Raw genomic sequence first — 19,104 nt, 5'->3', positions numbered from 1 at the left:
AGCAGGATGTTTCTATAGTGATGAGGACCAGCTCAACGTCCTGATCTATTGGGACTGCATTTCTAAAGAAGATTTCTAAGAATTTTTTTGTCTTCTTAGCCACTTTTTCCCTTTTGGGGTCATGGGGAAGGTACATAAATAAGCATACATAAATAGGCAGGGGACAACCCTGGGTAGGGCTCTAGTTTATTGCTGAGCCCTATGTGAGCATTTGTGGGTTTAGTGTCTTGCACAAGCGTCTCTTGGCAGTGCTCTGGTATTATGGCACCTTCCCCATACTACCAGACTTTCCATGTTTTGTACGCACCAGGGTTTGAACCTGGAACCCTCCGTTTCTCAGGCCAGTCCCCCCCACAGGCTGAGCTACCACCACCCCTATTGCTAAAACATCCCCTATTGCTAAACAGTGATATTGCTAAAATTCCCTGCATCTAAAATGGGATTCAGAGTAAATGTGTGAAAGTCTCTCCTACACCATCTCCAGCGATGCCTGACATGCTTTAATACTTGCAGACGGTCCGTGTCAGTCAGTCTGCCTGATGGGACGAAAAACCTCGCTGTGCTACACGAGAGTGGATCAGAACTGCGCCTGACTTTAGCGACCCATTATTAAACCTCTTCCATCACAGCAAATTCCATGTTAAATGGACCACATTAAAATACTTTTGGCAAGTTTAAAGCCCTGAAGACCTTGAGGACAGTGTGTCCTTGTATTTCTGTACATATTGAGAACCCAAATACTCATTCTACTTGAAAAGTGAAGACATTTTTGCAACGCAGAGCCATTTTGGATGCTTCACTACTTCAAAGGACTGTTTGGGGGTTAAGACATGACTTAAAGTTAGAATTGGGTTTAGGTAAGGGTGGATAAGCTTTGGAAAGGGAAATGTATTATGTCTATGATGATCCTCTCAAAGACAGAAATAAAATGATGTGTTTGTGTGTGTGTGTGTGTGTGTGGTGTGTGTGTGTGTGTGTGTACCTGTAATAAAGGTAGTGGAGACGACAGCACTTGTGTCGAGACCTCTGGCCGCCTGGAGATTAACGGTGTACTCTGTGATCTCAGCCAGCCCCTCCAGTCGTATCCACGTGTCCTCAGCATCTAGTATCAGCTCCTGCACGCATGGACCAATAATTTAGATCAGAATCCCCTAAATTCACATAATTGCTCAGGTTCCAGCTATAGGATAGAGAAGAAACTGTGCTCAAAGATTTCTTCTCCTACTTTTATGCGCTATGGCCATATTTATATTTGTTTAAGAAACACAAAAACAGTGCAAGTTGCATTTGGAGCTTCTTTTTCTGAATTTCTTTTGTACACACACAGAAAAAAAAATCTCATCTGTGGGCACAAAGAAGAACAGAATCGAACACAACTCCAGTTTTCTTTTTTTGGTTTCTTTTCAGAAAATGAGGCATGTCGCAATCCCACGCACTTCCGGTGAAGAAAACAAGCAAAAGAGCAGAAAAGAGGAGCAGAGATAAGTGAGAACAGAGAGGAGATAGCTAGAAGGAGAAGGAGGGCATTGAAGGAGAGATGGAAGTCTCTTATCGGGCAGCCAGGCTGCGGAGCTGCTCAGAAATCAGGAAACAAACATTTCTATTTTTAGCATGCAGAAGTCATGAGGGTACTGTACATTTAGTTCCCTTTGTTTGGGATAAATCCTCTTTTATTGAGCCTCCCAAGAGGAGATCTTCCCTTTTTCTTTTTTTTTGCTACTTTCGGTGACATCAGCGCTTTTAGCTCGTATCTGCATTCGGCCGACAAACGGAAACTCCTGTTTGTCTGATTGCGTTTGTGTGGGTGTTTGCCTCGGATACACATTAAATATGAACAAGTAAACATGAAATATTAAAACAGCTTGAATGAAAAAAAAAAGAAAACTCTCACATATCCAGGCAATGTGTCAACGTGAATTATGTAGGGAAAAAGCTGGTCAATGGTGTCTCTGTCTCCGAGGTGGTGGCATTTCACACCAAGGCCTCAGGGTCAAAATAACTTTCAAAAAACTAAAACATCCTCAACCTATCAAGATAATACATTACCTTACTTTCAATAATAGACTGATAAATATCAATTAGAAATAAAAGTGTAAATGTGTAAATAAAAGTGTAAAAAGTCCTTTATCTGAAAGAACAGAACCTGAGCCATGTTGTCAGACCTAAGAAATAAAGAAAAAACCCTGGAAGCGGGATTTTGCTATGACTCATTTGCCGAATAATCTAAAAGCTGATGCTTTGTTCTCGGATGGCGTTCCGTCTGAGTATCAGCGTGGTTTCACACAGATGAAACACGACACAACGCAAGAGCGGAGGGACGTTCCGCAGACGTGTCAAAGGGCCTCCATCAGTTTCAACGTATTAATTTATGATTAGTCAGTACAATCGTGCATCAAAGCAGCCATTCTTTGAGGAAAAAACAAAAGCTCTTAAGTTTTCAGCGTTTTATCGCAGGAACATTCTAAACATCCATCACACTGACATTTGCGAAAATAAAACAGTTTTTTAGTATTCCTTTTTTCAGAAAGGGAACATCATTACATTGTTGCATTGGAATGAAAATTAAAAGACAGACTTTGACTGTAATAAACTCAACCACAAGGATTAATCATGAAGATAAAGAATCAACCAGCAGAAAAATAAAAGCGTCCTTTCGTGTTGCATTCGCTGAGCGTGGGTGACACCTGATGGTCAACCACACACCATAGCCACATATTTACAGTCTGTGTGTGTGTGTGTGTGTGTGTGTGTGTGTGTGTGTGTGTGTGTTGTGTGTGTGTGTGTGTGTGTGTGTGTGCTGTGAAACACATGATGCTAATTAAAAAAAAAAAAAAGTTTAGCATCTTGGGAAATTGTATTGGTCAACTCATTATCAGATGAAAATGATGCATTCAACAGTCTTCACTTTTATTTTACAGCCCCCGGCTGTGCCACATTCAGAAACAAACAACAAACTGTCTGTTGAAACATATAAATTTAATATATCTACTATCCAAGCCGTTCTTTTGTACTTTAATTCTGCGAGTGTGCATAAATGTAAGTACCTGTTTATCTCAAAATATGGCCATAACCTCACTTGTGATTCATTTACAGAAAGATGCATTTCTGAGATAAAATTGATGTGCATTCATTTTTTCAAGGAATATTGTCAGCTTTATAACCAAGGTAAAGACTTTTTAAAAGCCTCTGTATAATCTGCCATGTAGATATATAAGTATGGTTCGCGCGTGCATTTTACAGGACAAGAAAATCTGGAAAAGCTTTGTTCGAGGTAAATTGTTGCAAAGAGCTGCAGTGTGTATCGACCGCGCATGCAGATGTGGGGGTCACTACGTACTTTGCGGCCGCTGTCGGCTGACTTGTAAGTGAGCATGTAGTTATCGATCTCTGCCATCGGTGGTTGCCAGGAGATGAGGGCGCTGCGGTGATTCACCTCGCTGGCCGTCAGGTTCAAAGGCGCATCCATGGCTGCCGCAAAGAGGGAAAACAAAGCTCACTCAAACAATTTCAGAATATTTTCTAATAATTCGGCAGGGGATTTTTTTCAGGCCAAGGAGACTTGTCTGTGCTATAACAGCAGTAGTGTGGTAACTGCTTTTGGTAACTTGGCAACAAAAAGGAATTACATGGTTAAGCCTGGCTGTTTAGAATTCAAATGAGAAGGTGCAGCAGGTCAGGACCAATTAGTTTGGCTCTTCTCTTCTAAAATGTTGCGCCACTGCTTATTCTCAGCATATCACGCGATGCGCTGAAACACCGATAAGGTGCGATCCTCTGCACTCGCAATTCCCTTAACTAAAAGGAGCCAGGCACATCCACCTGATATATCTTTACTAAAGCATCCTTTGTTTGCTAATTAGTCCATAATTTACAAGCAGTCTACTTGATCAAATTGGCAATAGCCAGGCACAAATTAAAAAAAACAAAAGTTCTTGCTATGTGTTAATAATGCAGGCAAGGCTGGTATGAAAGATAATGAATTCTGGGTAAAGAGCAGGGGGAAAATAAAAATCCTGCTTTTCCTAATAAGAAAATTCTCAAACTTTCCTTTTATTTGTGGAAACTAATTACATTCAACAAAATGGAATGAATTCCATGCACCAGATACTCATTTGTGCTCTTTCTCTGCGCAAACCTGCATTTGAGGTGAGAGAGAGGAGCAGCCAGAGATTTTTTTTATTCAGATGCTTCCTATTAAAACCTAAAACACGCTCAGCTTGATCAGAACCGTTCCTGTTTGTCTGAAAAACACACCGCAGCGTGTTCTGAACGGCGGCCCTGAACGCAGCCTGATCACGACTTCCTGTTGATACTGCAGGCAAAAGACTTGCCTCACTTCCCCTACTTTTCATCACCCTTTCTGACTCAATATCTGACACGGTGGTACGAGATTGGTGGCAACGGCACTCTGTACAAACGTTTTACCATGTGGTAGGAAAGAGATAGCCAGAATCACTTTCCTGGCGTTACATTATGGCTCTGGTGAGTTTGTCTCCCCATTAATGTTCTGTAGAACTGTGGCAGAGGTCTGGTAGCAAACTACAGCCTGGGCTCTGGACGCAGACCTCTGTCATTTCCTGAAATCCTGTTTGTTTGTCTGACCGCGAAGCCAAAATCAACAGTCTGAGCTTTTCAAATCTCCCTTGGATCTGAGGTGCCCAAGTCTGTCTGCCAGAAATCTAAAGAAAAACCGCATCCCTGAACCTTACACAACTGTGCACACTCGTATCAATGCACAAATGGCATTTATGCTCTCACTGTCGGCAGTTGACAAGAGCTGTTTACTTATTTAATTTTAGTGCTTGGCATTCCTGTGCACAAAGGGAACAATCAGAACTAGCAATCCACAACATAACGCCTCCCTGACAACCTCTTGAATGATGCAGATGGGCCTCTTTTCGACACAAAATACCTTGTCATACTCATTTTCTCTTCTTTATCCAGCTGGTTTGCATCCAGCTCTGTCTCCTCCTCTTTGTTCCTTTTGTGATCAACTATAATTCCACTCTTTGTTCTCTTGATCTCCATTTGTGTCTTTATTTCTCTCTACTGTGTCCCATCTGATTGTCCACCTTCTCTCATCTGCCAGGCTGATAATCATACTCCTGTAAGTGAATGTTCACATCTTCCTTTTAATTTGAACATTGTCCTTTTAAAAAAAATCATAAAATGCAGGGCTAAGAAGCACCTTCCATTTACTCGTCCTCATGTATTTGTCCTCAGTCCACTGTCCTCAGTCCCATTAATCCTTCACAGAGAGTCTGCAGATGCAGATGAGGAGGCGCTGGTGGGGTTTGTGGTAGCTGAGTTGTGAAAACCAGGGGATGAGTAACTTTGGTTTCTCATTACCATGTGGGGTTAGCACTGCAAGAAGGAAACTAGAAAAAGCACAAACTGCTCTGCAGTATGGGCTGCATAAGTGTGTAGGTAGAAGAGATGAGATTCTGCCTGTTTTTGTGGAGGGAGATTGATAAAATGGTCAAAATCCAAACAATATTGTGAGCAATGATAATGTTCTAGCTTTACACACGATGGAAAATAAGAGAATTTCTGGCACAGGTTTGCAGAGGTGCTGCATCCTAAAAGCAGTCACTTGGAGAATAAAGATTATGATTCCATAACTGCTGCACTCTCAGCGGTAGGCAAGCATCAGCGAGAGAAGCTGCCGACAGCAAGGATCTCTGCAGCTTCCAAAACTTCCAAAGCACTTCTGAGAGAGGGGGGCTCAGCCACATCAGAGGGAAAGGAGGCCCCGCGCTTCAACCTACGGGCTTATACAGACACCCGTAGTCAAATCCCGCCATTTTCCACTCCCATCGCTTAAATATCAGCCTTCTGAGAGCACTCTTACTCGGTGCTGAACTCTTACAGCCAGACAACAAAACATCCCCAAGCAACAGGAAAAAGGGCGCGAGGATCAACTATAATATAAATAACAGCGATTTTTGGCCACTTTTTGATATGAGTCACCCACCCCCCCCTTCTCTTCATCCTCCTCTACACTTTGTTCAATATGCATGTGGAGGAACCATCTCTCCTTAAAAGGAGTAAAAACCAAGAGAAAGAACTTTCCCTTCGCCGATTTAGACGCAGTGCACGGAGCAGAAGAGGTCAAGAATTCATAGGAATTTTGAGCGGCGCACAAAACACACACAAAAAAACGACTGTGCCAGGAAGCCGCAGAGCCACTTTCTGCAGGCTCGTCAGATGCTCACGCAACTTGTTGTGGAAGATGAGTTAATGTTCATAGCAATGTGGAACAAAAGGGTCAGAATAACTTTAAATCTAATCGTTGTCTCAGCAACGGCGAGGAGCTGAACTTGGCTCAGGCCCAAGCACAGAAAGCCAGCGCAGTCTAACCAAGAATCAGAATCCCTGAATAAAGAAAAGGAAGGACATTCTTAGTAGAGATAAAAGATGAATACAATTATTATAAAACAATTTCCCAACACAAAAAATTCAGTACCAGAAATAAACACAAAATCACCGATTAGTTGGTGCATTGTGATGCTGTTGCATGTGCAGAAAGAACATCAATTCTTCAAATGTTGCCGCTAATACTGGAGACAATGATCATAGCGGAAAAATAAACAAAGTCTATTCCAGATGAGGAGAACAAAGGCAAGCATTCGCCATCTGCTTGATTCATTAAAACCAAGCGTACAAACACGTTCTGCGCGCTCAGCGCTTTGGTCTACATCAAAGCAATTTCCCAGAATTGTGTCTTCTACATGATAGTGTCTAATCAGCATGGAGATTCTGCTTTTTCTCTGGCGAAGAATGTCTCCTCATTAAAATCACCCCAAACTGCCAAGAACTTTTGTTTCTGCATGAGTTATTATGTGAAGCCATGACGTGGTGGTAGGCAAAACCAGAATTTCTGAGGTCTGTTTCGCATTCGGAGCCACGCGGCCGTGGAGGAAACGCACCCTGTTTCACGCTGTGGTGAACAAAATCAAACATTGCAAACTACGTAAAATTGTGGGATCCATCTTAAGTAGCAGCAGGGTGAATTTATTCTTGTAGATTCGCTCCTGAAAGAGCAGCGATGCTTTCACCCTGCGCCTCAAAGTATGGAGGCAAGTCTCAGTGCTCGAGGCGATTGCAATAAAACAAGCCATAACTTACTGTCAGCATCAACTTCCTGGTGCTTGGCAACCAAATATCATCCCCGCGTGTGATGATAACAAACTGAGCAGATGTGAGGGGTCAAAACCAATCTCGTGCTGTGAAACTGACTCACAATTTCCTATTGTACTTATTGTTTATGCAACCCTATTTACTGTCTTCAGATACAGGGGAACACTTGATCAAGGGTGGCCTGAGATGCGTTTGTGAATAAAGTGCTGCACCTTCGGGAGGCTGCACTGGGTGCTGCAGTACAAAGGTCACCTACGTGTTTGCAGGTTGGTGATCACAGTGCCGCTGGTCAACGGCCCTTTGGTAGCGTACAGAGCCACAGAGTAGCTGGTGCTGGGACTTAGGTTGGACAGTTGGTGCTCCTGCTTGATGCCTTCCACCAGGAATGTGTCAGCTGTCACTTGAAAGAAAAAAATGAGGAAAACATCTTTTTCAGCATATAAGATCATGCAATTATTTAAGTACAAACTGAACATGAGATACAAACACGCACATTAGAACAGTACTCTAATCAAAGGGTTTTATTAGCTCAAATAATCTTGTGTTCCTACAGAATGAAGAATTTTGACCAGATTGGAGGGACAGACAGAATATACTAGTCAACATATGAACTGAAAATCTGGTATATCCTTCAGGAGACATCACTGATATTCTAACAATCTCCACAAACATGAGGATCCAATAATATGACAGAAATTTGTTTAGCTGGGAATTTTTAAAATCCATATTACAGACTGTAGGCTTTTCAAGACTGATGGCTTATCTGATGAACATAATAGGACCATCTAAAACCTTCTTTCACTCCTAGCATAGGATTATGATATAGCAACAAATCAATCTTATTTAACCCTGTTGTGTGTGTTAGCTGGAAAGATAACTGGACCTCTTCTTCCAGTTGCCTATGCTGCATCCAGTTCTGGTGCCTTTACCTTGATTGTGTGTGAGGGTCAGCACATAATTGTCGACCACAGACAGAGGGGGGTTCCACCTCAGCAAGGCTCCCCGTGGGGTGATATTCAGAGCCGTCAGCTCAGAGGGCATGTCCATCGCTGAAATAAAACAGCACAAATGATCAATTATAAATACAAACACAAATTTATTCCAAAGAATAAACAAAGCAGGAAGACAAGTTGGATGAAATGGATTCTGTTCAAAAGTTTTGAATTATTCGGGGCTGATCAATTAGTTGATTTTGTGGCATGGGCTTTATAAAGATGCCGACACTTTTCTGTTTTGCTGCAAAAATGGATTTTTGGCATCCCTCCTCACCAAGGAGCGGCGTCAGCTGCACATGTACACCCAGTGTACAATTCTGAACGCATTCAGTGCAAGTTCACCAGGCACAGAAGGGGTTTGATCATGATTAATGAGTCATTATGCCATTTTGATCACTGTTCTCATACTCCTTGGATATGCTGCAGAAAATTATGCAGTAGAAAATGCTACACGAGGTCTCACATATTCTCCCGGGCCAAAGTTTTCCCCACCCACATCCTAATTCCGCTCACCGACTGCTGGACACACCAAAAATTGAGCTGGAATTTAATTACACCTTTAACCTCCACATTTTAACCCCAATTTTTCTTCAGGCGCACTATTTTGGCACCAGAGGCAGTGTGGCAGGAGAAGATGGAACAATGCGCGTGTTCCAGATGAGACAATTAATTTTGCCCCCGTTTCATCATAATAACAGATGAGCTTAATTCATTAAGAAAGCAAAATGAATCTGAGTCTCGGAGCCCTCATACACAGAAACAAACCTGATTAAAATTGTTACATTAATTGCAAAGTGCTGTAAGTGATTTCAACAGAGGGTTGCCAAGTCAATTAGATTGGCAATGGAGATGAAGAAGACAGGTCACCCTCGTCAATCCAATCTTCACTGTCCATCTCCTGATTGCAGCATGACTCACGGCCTTAAGCCAATTGTGTGATGTCAAGCTGTGATTTGTATCTGAAAGTCGTCCAGGGCTTAAGATTCTGTTTGGATAAAAGGCAAAAAAAGGACGGGGAAAACTAAACAGACTAGTCTGGGATTATAGAGGTCTAGAGGGACAGACTGTTCATCTTTAAATGTGGACAGCACCCAAAGCTTCATTCTATTCAGGGAAGCTGATGATGTCGTACTTTAGTCAAAATCAGAATAAATAAAACAGGAGTCGATGAATCAACCTGTTAAAGCTACAGGTGATATTTCAATGATTTATTTACAATAAGCCCCAGTAATGTTGGCGTTGAACAATTTACAGTGCCTAATTTGGTTGAAATAACAAGATAATCCTGTAGTTTATATTTATACTGGACTTTGCTGTAACTTTAGATTGTTGCTAATAAAGGTTAACTGACCTTGTATAAGGATTATTTCATGCATAATAGATCTAAATTGCTCAGTAAATCTTCAGAACTACTCTTATAAGGTGATTTGAAAAGGTCATCCAGTGCGTGTTTTGATCGAATAACTCCAGACCTTGAAGGCATCATTGTCACCATGATTTATGTTATTTTAGCCTTGTGTTAGTTTTGTCATTCTTCTCTCTACCCCCTCACCTTTTTTCACCCTTTTCTAAATTGCTCTGTCCCCAGAAAGACCACAAAAATCAGTCAGTGAGGGCTTAATGTTGATCTATTGATGATCTGGAACCCCAATCTGGACAACCCCGATTTTACTGTGGTGACAACATAAAACTAGGTCTTGATAATAAGGTATTTGGGAGTATGAAAAGCCACAAACAGAGCTGATAGCCATCTTTACTTGATTGGGCACCAAGCACATTTCTTTTTTTATTTACTTTTTAGACTGAACTCTGATAAATCAGGGGGCATTGTCATGCACTTCCACGCTCTTCTATATTCTGCCCTTTTCGATTCACTCAGCCAGCTCTCCCTCTCCCTCTCTCAGACATTTACACACACACACACACACACACACACACATTGATTCAGCAGCAGTACATTAACAGTATCCTTGACAAAAAGAAAAGTTTTGCCTTAATATAACGTTTTTCTGCCTCGCTAAATGCAATTCTTTGCTGAACTGTGATGAAAATGAATTATTATAATGATGACAGACAATGCAAGCAAAACGCTGCGCAAAAAAAGCCGGGAGAGGGAAATACGTGACGCAAAGTTACACTTTTTAAAGTAACACTTCTGCTTCAGTGTTTCTAAATTCTAATTATGTGGACATTTTAATCAATAACATGTCCATCAGTCTGGACGTGTGCTTTTACGGACCTCGTGGCATTGCTTTGGTCTAACAGCCTACCTGTGAAGACAGAGGTCCTAACCACGTCGCTCTCCTGGCTCTCTTTGACAGCACTGATGCTGATTTCATATTCCGTAGCAGGGAACAGGCTGGACAAGGTGTAGTTGGTCACATCGCTGTCAATCACCATGCTGTCCACTCGGCCTGTGGGGACACGTCAGATGGGTGAGGGACTGAATGCTGGCTGTCGCTCTGAACTCGAGGGAACACTGCTGAGCTAACCACAGTACTTTTTGTATTTATGATTTTAATTATTTATTATTATTGCATTTATTTATTTATTTTTGGTTTAACTGAGTGATTTTTAATTAAAGAACCCTAATTAAACCTCACTGGTAAAATGTTACCATTAATTAGGTATAGCAGGGTGTGTCACCATCTCCACTTTGTGGAAAATATTTTTAATCTGGCCTGTTTTGCCACCAAATGTCATGTTCATTTAACTGTAACCGTAGTTCATCATGTCTGGTGAAATAATAAATGCTACCTCTGGCTGACTGGTAGGACAGCTTATAGTATTCAAATGGAGCCAACGGTCTGATCCAAGAGAGAGTGACAGAGTCCTCGGTCACATCTGAGACCATCATCTCTTTTGGTGGGTCCAGGCCTAAAAGGGAGGTGACAGAAGAGACATGGCAAAGTTTACTAATGTGATTGTTGAATGTAGTTGATTATAAGTTGTCAATTTCAAGGATGATGATGTATTTACTTAATTATTACACCTTTTTGAGCAGCCCTGTTGTTTAGATGTGTATGACAAATTTATAATGGATATCCAGCATTATGATCCATAAAGTTGTCATCAGTGATCATTATTCAAGCTCTGTCTCTTCCTCGACACACATTAATAGCTTCACGTATAAATGAAAATGTTTGAGTATTTCGAGCTGGGAACTCTGCTCCTGCTGACTCCCTGTAATTGAGATTTGTAAACAAGATCGCAATCATATTTTCACTGTGTAAGATAATAAATGTGGCCCTCAGGCCAGTTGACAACGGAATGCATTTCAAGAGGCCTTCAAAATGAATGTCAGGCTAATAAACCAAACCAGCAATAACAGTGGTCAAAATATTGGATCGCACCAAATGAAAATCAAAACACAAATGTCTGTACATGACTACAAACTGAGTTGCAGCGTTGCAGCCTGGCAAACTCATCATTCCTAAAGGATGATGGTATCAACCTCTGGTATCAATTTCTGATACCAGGAAGGCAAGAGAGTAGTCTTTCCGTAATGTTCATATTTAGGCCATACCAAATCAGGTCCGCAAGAATTATCATAGTTTAAAGATGTTTGGAATTGCTGCGCACCTCTTTTAACAAGCCTTGTTCGATTTCACCCTTGAAATCTGCATTTCTGTGTGTGGGTGAGTGGAAAGAGAGCGAGGGAAGAGTGCTTGAAGCCGCCAAGCTTCTCTATTCAACCGGCACGCTAATCAGACGGCGGCGTGGAAGTGTTCTGGCACAGATGAGACGTTAATGTCTCTATTGTTGGGTGCTTCCATCTTTTGTCCAAATGTCTTTTATTCTTCGTTACTTCCACTCTTGATCTTATTCCTCTTTTGCCACCAACCCTGAGTGTTCTGCTGTAATTACGCCATTTCATTGTTTACCCTTTATAAAAATATGAATAGCGTGTTTTTAGTCACGAGAAATGTCTTGAATGTCTCCATTTTAACAAGCCTATTAATGAAGAATTACACGGCTAAATGGGGGTGTGGGAACAAAGATGAAGGTTTAAGTGATCATTGAGGGGAATTTCATTGCAGCCTGGAAGAAATCCTGAGGAATGACATTCTTTCCTGAGATACAATGTGTTCAGGAAAACATCTGTTTGCATTTGCATTCAGATTTTCTCCCTTTTCCCTGTTGTTTACCCTCCGACGTGCTTCTGACATTCCCAAGGCCGCACTAAAAAAGCAGCGTTCATTGCAAGTGGGGCCAATTCGATGTGAAATAGAAGCGGACGTGTGGAAAATACGTGAACATGATACTCTGACAGTGTAGGTCTGGGAGCAGACAGTAACATTAACCCTAGCTCCTGTGGGAGGGTTTCTGGACGCTACAACCCCCTAAGTGCCTTTGTAAAGAAGACTGTTAACATCCTGCGCCTTTCTCTCTCCAGCTGTACCTTTCACCAAACTTTTTTGTGCCCTCACATGTCTCACAAAGCATCTCACCTGTAGTGAACGATGCTGTAATGGGGTCAGAGGTGACGTCCGCTTGTATTGTGATTAGACTGATGGTGTACGGTGTGGACGGCAACAGCCCCTGGACCAGAGATGCTGTCTTAGAGCCATCCAGCGTCACCTTAGATGAGTCTGTCCCGTCGGAAGAGCTGTAACTCAGGATGAAGAGGTCGGCAGGTGGTGCCGGGGCGCTCCAGGCCACCAACACAGAGTCTGACGTGACTTCTGATAAGAAGAGGTGAGTTACGGGCCTGATTCCTGGAGGGACAGGGGTGGAAGGAGCACCAGAGAGTTTTCAAGGTCCAGGTAAAGCGAAGAAGTATGAAGGAGAGTCTCCATCCTGGATGATTTCTCGAATTCTTTAGGTTTCAATAAAAAATATTTGAGCATCTTTGTTAAGAGTCAAGGCAGAGCATAATTATCGTGAAATGATGGTTAAATTGGTGATGGAAAAGGAAAACGAGAAGCAGGAAAATGGAGAACCCAAGAAGAAAAGGATGATGATGACATGGTGAAAAAGCATGAGATATTGTGATGAAGTTGAATCAGGATCAAGGCTGGCACGACGGCAAGTGAAAGAAGACGTGGAGGTAACTAGCCACGTGTAACGTAGGGACACTGGTAGAGCCACCCTGAGCTCCAGGTAAAGCTCTTTCGAATTAGTCATTTGAAGCCTCCTTTGTTCAAATCTATCCTCCCTTTTCCTCTTTCAAGGACTGACAATTTATGATGCGTTTACTGACCTTCATCAACTGTCAACTCCTATTATCATCTTGCAGTGTCAGCAGAATCATCTTCCCCTCATAATTTATACTTGAGTAGAAAACACTAAACTGACCAAATTGTATCCCCCGTTGTTATAAGTCTTGGTTATTCATTGGAAAGGATGAAAAATAACGAGAAATGCCGTTTTCAGTATTTTGCTGATGGTCTTACTTTTGAGAAAACTTTTGGTGGAGACAGTGCCACATTTTCATGAAGTGACTTAAAACTGGGACAAATCTGTCTGGGTTAACAGTCTGATTAAAACAAACTTTTCACTGCAAAGGAGTCGTATGCTTTGGCTGATTGTTATTCTGTGTCTCCTGGGGTGTTGGAGTCTATTCTGAGTGGGTGAAAGGCAGAAATACACACATCATTCACTCATGCACACAATAAATTTTCCAATCAACCTGTAATGCTCATGTTTTTGGACTAAAACAACTGGAACCTTCTTGCTATGACTTGCAGCTTGTGCTCACCGCTAGAAAATGCTGCCATCTGTGAAAGATGACATTGTAAAAACATTCACTGTGTGTCTTATGCCCTTAATTTGTAAGGAACCAGCTGCTTATCAGGCCCCCTCACCTGCTCACATTAGGAAATTTGACATGACAAATTTATTTTTTCATCCGTGCAGCACCGGTCTGAGCACCCGTTTGAGCCTTGGTCTTAAAAGTAAGGCGTGGTCGGGGAATACTGTTGGCACAGCAAGAGAGCAGTCGAGAAATTGACAAATGCCCTGAACTGAACATGAGAGCCTCGGGGATTCTGACTGCGTGTTTGATATTGAGGAGCTTATCTAAATTAAAGACAAGCAGAAGGAGAGTTGGGTTCTCAAGAAACAGGATGTTTTCTTCACAAGAAGCACCGGTGTGGGGGCATCAATATAGCCTGTGCACCCGAGATAATGCCACAAAGAAACTGACGGCTAAAGTTTTTTCTCAGCAGCTCATTAGTGAAAGGCTACATGTGATGATGATGATGATGATGATGATGATGATGATGATGATGATGATGGTGATGTCAATTTGTAGTGAAGAAAAGCACGACAGTTCAGACGACAGGTAAATACATGTCCATCATTCTGATGCCATCCTTTGTGAGAACTGAAAACCACATGGAGCGCTGTGTTAAAAAAAGAAAAAATGGGCTGCAGAGATTGACAGGTGATTTGGTGCACAGATGAATAGATTGATTAAAGTGGAGAGAAGTGAAATGACTTAGTTTTGGTTGAAGAGAATGAGCTGCGCAAAGGCGCGCCACTGGAGGTGAAGGGCTTTTGTTAAAACCAAGGACTCAGAAACATACACTAAAACACCTGCAGCTCACCGCGCACTTTAGTTCATTAAATAGTTTATGCATTCGTAGTTATTACACACTACTGTTATAAAAACACTCTTATCTTTCTGCATTAGCACACAGACCTTTCAACTCTTATCCATTTGGAAGCAAATTTAGCTTAGCTCTTTTTGCTAATTGACTGAATTAAATGCATGATGCACTACTGAGCAGACACCAAAAATGAGATTGCGTCAACTTGTTGCAAAGAGAAAGGCAAAGGTGTTGAGGTGGGGGGCTCGTTATTATTCTGCTCACAATAAGGGAGCTCCACAGAAAGTCTCTTCCAATAAAAGGAACCTGACTGTTCTCTGCACCTGTAAAGGCGTCGATTGTGGCGACATTGCTTTGTTGCCGTCCTCTTCTTGCTGCCACCGTGACGGTGTACTCAGTCCCGGGGTCGAGCTCTGTCAGGGTGATGGTGGTAATATCTTTGGGCACTGTCAGCTGAAACAGAAAGTGAATGTTGTGAGGCTCTGAACGGACTCAATTAATGCTTATTGCACGTTTTCCAACATAGTTCCAACGTCAAGGTTTTACCTCAGTGGTGACTCCAGAAGAGGATGTGCAGGTGACCTTATAATGGTCGATGGGACCCTGGACCACACCCCACACGAGTGTGATGGTTTTGTCTGTAGAAGCTGTCACGGTGAGATCCATGGGCACGTCCAACCCTAAGACAACGGAGGGACAGACTGTTGCAGCAGAGTACAGCTATAGCTGTATAGGTACCTTTGCTGCAATAGCTTCAACTTTTTAAACCCCCACCACAGTGTTTGAAAATGCCAATAAAGTGGGGTTTAAATAACCATCTCTAAACTGCTTCACATGATTTCCTCTCAAGGAGCTTTGAAAAAACTTAAAATACCCTCAGATAATTAATGACATTACTCCTGCGGGAGTATTAGAAATAAAAAATATGCAAATGCTTAATATTCATGGCAGTCTACAGCCTCCTCACAGGCCTGTAAAGAGAGTAAAAAAAATCAGAGACATGAAGAGGAAAAAGGGAGTTTTGTCAGGGAGGGATTATAGTTACAGATGAGAACATAGCAATTAACCCTGCTGCCAGAGTGATATTTCCATTTTTGATTATATGTGTCAGACATGCAGAGATCAGCAGATATTCCAATTGGTCTACCTGTCCTGGCGTTCATTGTTGCTGGTGTGCTCTGGTTGCTGCCTTTCATAGCAGAAATGCCAATGCCGTACTCAGTGCCCGGCAGCAGGTCTGAGGAATGGAGACAAGCAAGAAACGGTTGCTAATTTAGCGAAAAAAGAAACACTGGAAAAGCACTGGTGTAGTTATTTTTAATGCATGCACATCAGGATGACAGTTCAAATTCTTCGTGACAGTCTAGTTAACTGCAGCTTGAAGGAAGGGTTCTAAAATAATGTGACAAAACTTATGAGTTTTGAGTCAATGCGCGGTTTCAATATGGGAGAAATCGGGCGCCACGGTGACAGTGATTAGCAGAAAATACAGAAAGAGTCAGCCAGAGAGAAAATGAAGGTGACAGAAGAGGAATGAGAGCGCAGGCAGCATCGATTATAACGGCCACGCCGAATAACTCCAGGACCTTTTGCCTTTATTTTTATGCTGGCCCTGCCCTTTCCAGCAGTGTGGCCTTTTAGAAAAAAATAAAAAATAAAAATAATGTCAGCTGACCCCACTTTTCAATATGCCCCCAGGACAACAGGCATTCTAACAAATACAATCATTTGAATGTCAACTCAGTGTTGAAACACTGCATAATTCTAACGCAGGCAACACCCTATAAAGATAGAAAATAACAACACAGGGGAAAGGAGAACCTGAAAGAGGTTTATTATCAGCAAAAATCAGCGGCTGAATGATCTCAGTTACCGGTCAGAGTGGTCCTCGTGGTGGCTCCCTCGTTGCGGGGAACTATAACTTTATCGTACTGTTCTCCTGCTAAAGTGCTGTACACCACCTGGTAGCCCTCCACCTGTGTGAAAACGTACAGTTGACTGAGAGTTCGCATTTTTCTTTTCCAAACAGTAAACGCTGTTACTCTCACTTTCCTGTTACTGGCATTTACCGAGCACAATGCATGTATGCGGGGTGATAAAGTGCTCACTCTGGAGTGTAAAAAAGGTTAGTAGCTGTAAACTGGTTTAGAGGAAAAGCTATTTGTTATGCACAATAAAACCCTTTCTTGAAAATCACTGAACTAATTATTGTATGAGAGGCTTTAGTTTTGCTCCACCGTACAATATTAATGTATTTTAAATATCGCGTTTATCCTTTGGCTATGATTTAGACAAAAACAGCATTACAACGTTTCTAGTATGATGAACAGCTACCTATTAGACACTGTCTTTCATTAAAATTGCTTCTGAACAGACAATAGAAACATTGAATAATCCCATTTTCCGTCACGCACAGTCTTCCTTTCTGATTCGAAGTTGGATTGTGTTGGTTACCTCAGCCTCGCTGTTATCCCATTCCAGCTCCAGGGCGGTGGAGGTCTTTGACACGAGCCGCAGGTTCTTGGGGGCATCGATTTCTGAGAAGAATGATAAAGCTGACAACGTTGGGGACACTGAGAACAATTCTCAGGGAAAATGACAATCACACATGAGTTGTTAGAACACAACTGGACATTTGAGTGTCTCAGCCTCCCCTATGTGTAAATATCTCACAATGTCATGCTGGGAATTACCATAGTGCGGTGTGAAGATCACACACACACACCATTATTACCAAGTGTGTTTTCTGTTAGACCTCACCAGTTGTGAATTCAGTGGAAATAGATCCACTCTCGTTTCCTGTCCTCACACCCGTCACAGACACTTCGTAACGAGAACCAGGGCGCAGAACCTGCAGAACGTATGATGAAGAATAGAACTGACTGTTAACAAAAATAACACGATCCTGCAGAAAATCCGCAGCGTGTGTTCAGCATTGACAAGAACAAGTATGAGGGCTTCGAAAATGTTCGTGCAAATAATGAGACCGAGAGCGTAAATGTTCCCCTCTATGTCCTTGACGTTCTCCGAGAGTCGCGCAGAGAGATGGTGGAAAATGACACGGGCTGACAAGCACATGTCAAATTCTTCTCCATGTAGGAGACAGAAACATGGACAATCTGCTCTTTTTAATCTTTTGCTGGGCTGTTTCCTTCTGCCGTCCTCACAGCGGACACGGGAGGACATGGAGTGAGAAAATTACAAAAACATAAGGGAGTGCGGGCTTATCAATCAAACATCAACATGCTAAAGTGTAGCTCTGAGAAACAATGTAACAACACAGCTGTGAAAGGCAAGATAAATGGTCTGACTCATGATGACTGCCTTTTTTGACTCCATTTGGCAGTTGGGTTCACGTAATATGTCTATTTAATAAGATCAGTGACCCCAGAAAATGATTAATGCCCCTTTCTTCTGCACTATCTTTCTTACATCTCCGCATGCACACACACACGCACACGCACACGCACACACACACACACACACACACACGCACACGCACACGCACACGCACACACACCACACACACACACACACACACACACACCACACACACACACACACACACACAAACAGCATCTTACCTGCAGGGAGTACTGGCTGAGTGTAGGCTGGAGCCGGAAGGTGGTCCTAGGACCTTCTCCCACCAAACCATAGCGCAACACAATTTGATCAAGCTTTGCTTTCGGTGGGGTCCACTCAACAAAAGCTACGGTGTCAGATATATCCCGCACAATCAGCTGTGTGGGTCCATCGATCACTAAAAAAACACACAAAAAGCACAAAACCTTTGTGTTGGGTTGTTATTAAATTTGCCATTACAACCATATTTCACCTCAATATTTAATTCCGTGTGCAAATTTCCCACGTGTTTCATAGATTTCTATGCAGGCACAGTTGGGAGGAATAGAAAATCAAGGGGTGTGTCTCTAATTTCAGTTAAGCGGCATACAATGAGTCCCAGAAGGTTCTATATTGACTCATTTAAACACAACTGTCTTGCCCTCAGAGGCTCCATATAATCATTCCTATAGATAATAATGTAAATTAAGCTTTTTTTCTGCATGAACCAAAGTATTATTTAGGTAATTCATTATTCAGCCTCCAACAGCCTCACTGACATCACTTAAACAACTTTCTACAGTTTTGCTTCTATAAATCAGTTCTATTCTCTGTCATTTGTCTATTAACAGAGAGAAGCAGAGCACACTTTCTTCAGTCTTATATCTTCAGTGGCCACATTATAGTCAGAGAAAAGCTGCTGAAGAAAGTTAATATTTTATGTTATTGAACTAAAGTAAAAGGTTGCATACAGATGGGACCGGCAAAATTCTCTTTATTAATTTATGGCTCAGTGTGTAACAACCAATGACAAACTCTCCTCTCTCAACAGGAGTGTGATTAGAAACTAGCTT

At 42.1% G+C, this 19,104-nt stretch overlaps 2 protein-coding genes across 6 annotated transcripts in view; both read right to left on the bottom strand.

The window, feature by feature from the left end:
- The window catches only part of lyn (LYN proto-oncogene, Src family tyrosine kinase), a 162,279-nt gene extending 151,756 nt beyond the window's left edge, over window positions 1-10,523 (bottom strand). Inside the window, 1 exon segment of the mRNA XM_057057513.1 lies at window positions 10,518-10,523. The gene's annotated coding sequence lies outside the window, so the exon portion shown is untranslated.
- The window catches only part of tnr (tenascin R (restrictin, janusin)), a 90,825-nt gene that overhangs the window by 7,186 nt on the left and 64,535 nt on the right, over window positions 1-19,104 (bottom strand). For 2 of the 5 annotated variants that reach the window (XM_057057497.1, XM_057057498.1), the window contains exons 12-25: window positions 18,274-18,449; window positions 17,450-17,540; window positions 17,144-17,244; window positions 16,563-16,665; window positions 15,837-15,926; window positions 15,236-15,369; window positions 15,013-15,142; window positions 12,587-12,853; window positions 10,893-11,012; window positions 10,406-10,549; window positions 8,070-8,189; window positions 7,397-7,540; window positions 3,338-3,468; window positions 983-1,115 (exon numbers count right to left, since the gene is read on the bottom strand). In XM_057057497.1, coding sequence (XP_056913477.1) covers window positions 983-1,115; window positions 3,338-3,468; window positions 7,397-7,540; window positions 8,070-8,189; window positions 10,406-10,549; window positions 10,893-11,012; window positions 12,587-12,853; window positions 15,013-15,142; window positions 15,236-15,369; window positions 15,837-15,926; window positions 16,563-16,665; window positions 17,144-17,244; window positions 17,450-17,540; window positions 18,274-18,449 — 1,884 coding nt within the window. The remainder of the gene's footprint in view (window positions 1-982; window positions 1,116-3,337; window positions 3,469-7,396; window positions 7,541-8,069; window positions 8,190-10,405; window positions 10,550-10,892; window positions 11,013-12,586; window positions 12,854-15,012; window positions 15,143-15,235; window positions 15,370-15,836; window positions 15,927-16,562; window positions 16,666-17,143; window positions 17,245-17,449; window positions 17,541-18,273; window positions 18,450-19,104) is intronic. The other 3 variants (XM_057057499.1, XM_057057500.1, XM_057057501.1) reach the window with 3 other exon arrangements.

Source organism: Takifugu flavidus, chromosome 15 (assembly GCF_003711565.1).
Source record: "Takifugu flavidus isolate HTHZ2018 chromosome 15, ASM371156v2, whole genome shotgun sequence".
NCBI classification, from domain to species: Eukaryota; Metazoa; Chordata; class Actinopteri; order Tetraodontiformes; family Tetraodontidae; genus Takifugu; species Takifugu flavidus.
This window is presented reverse-complemented; position numbering and strand designations above follow the sequence as displayed.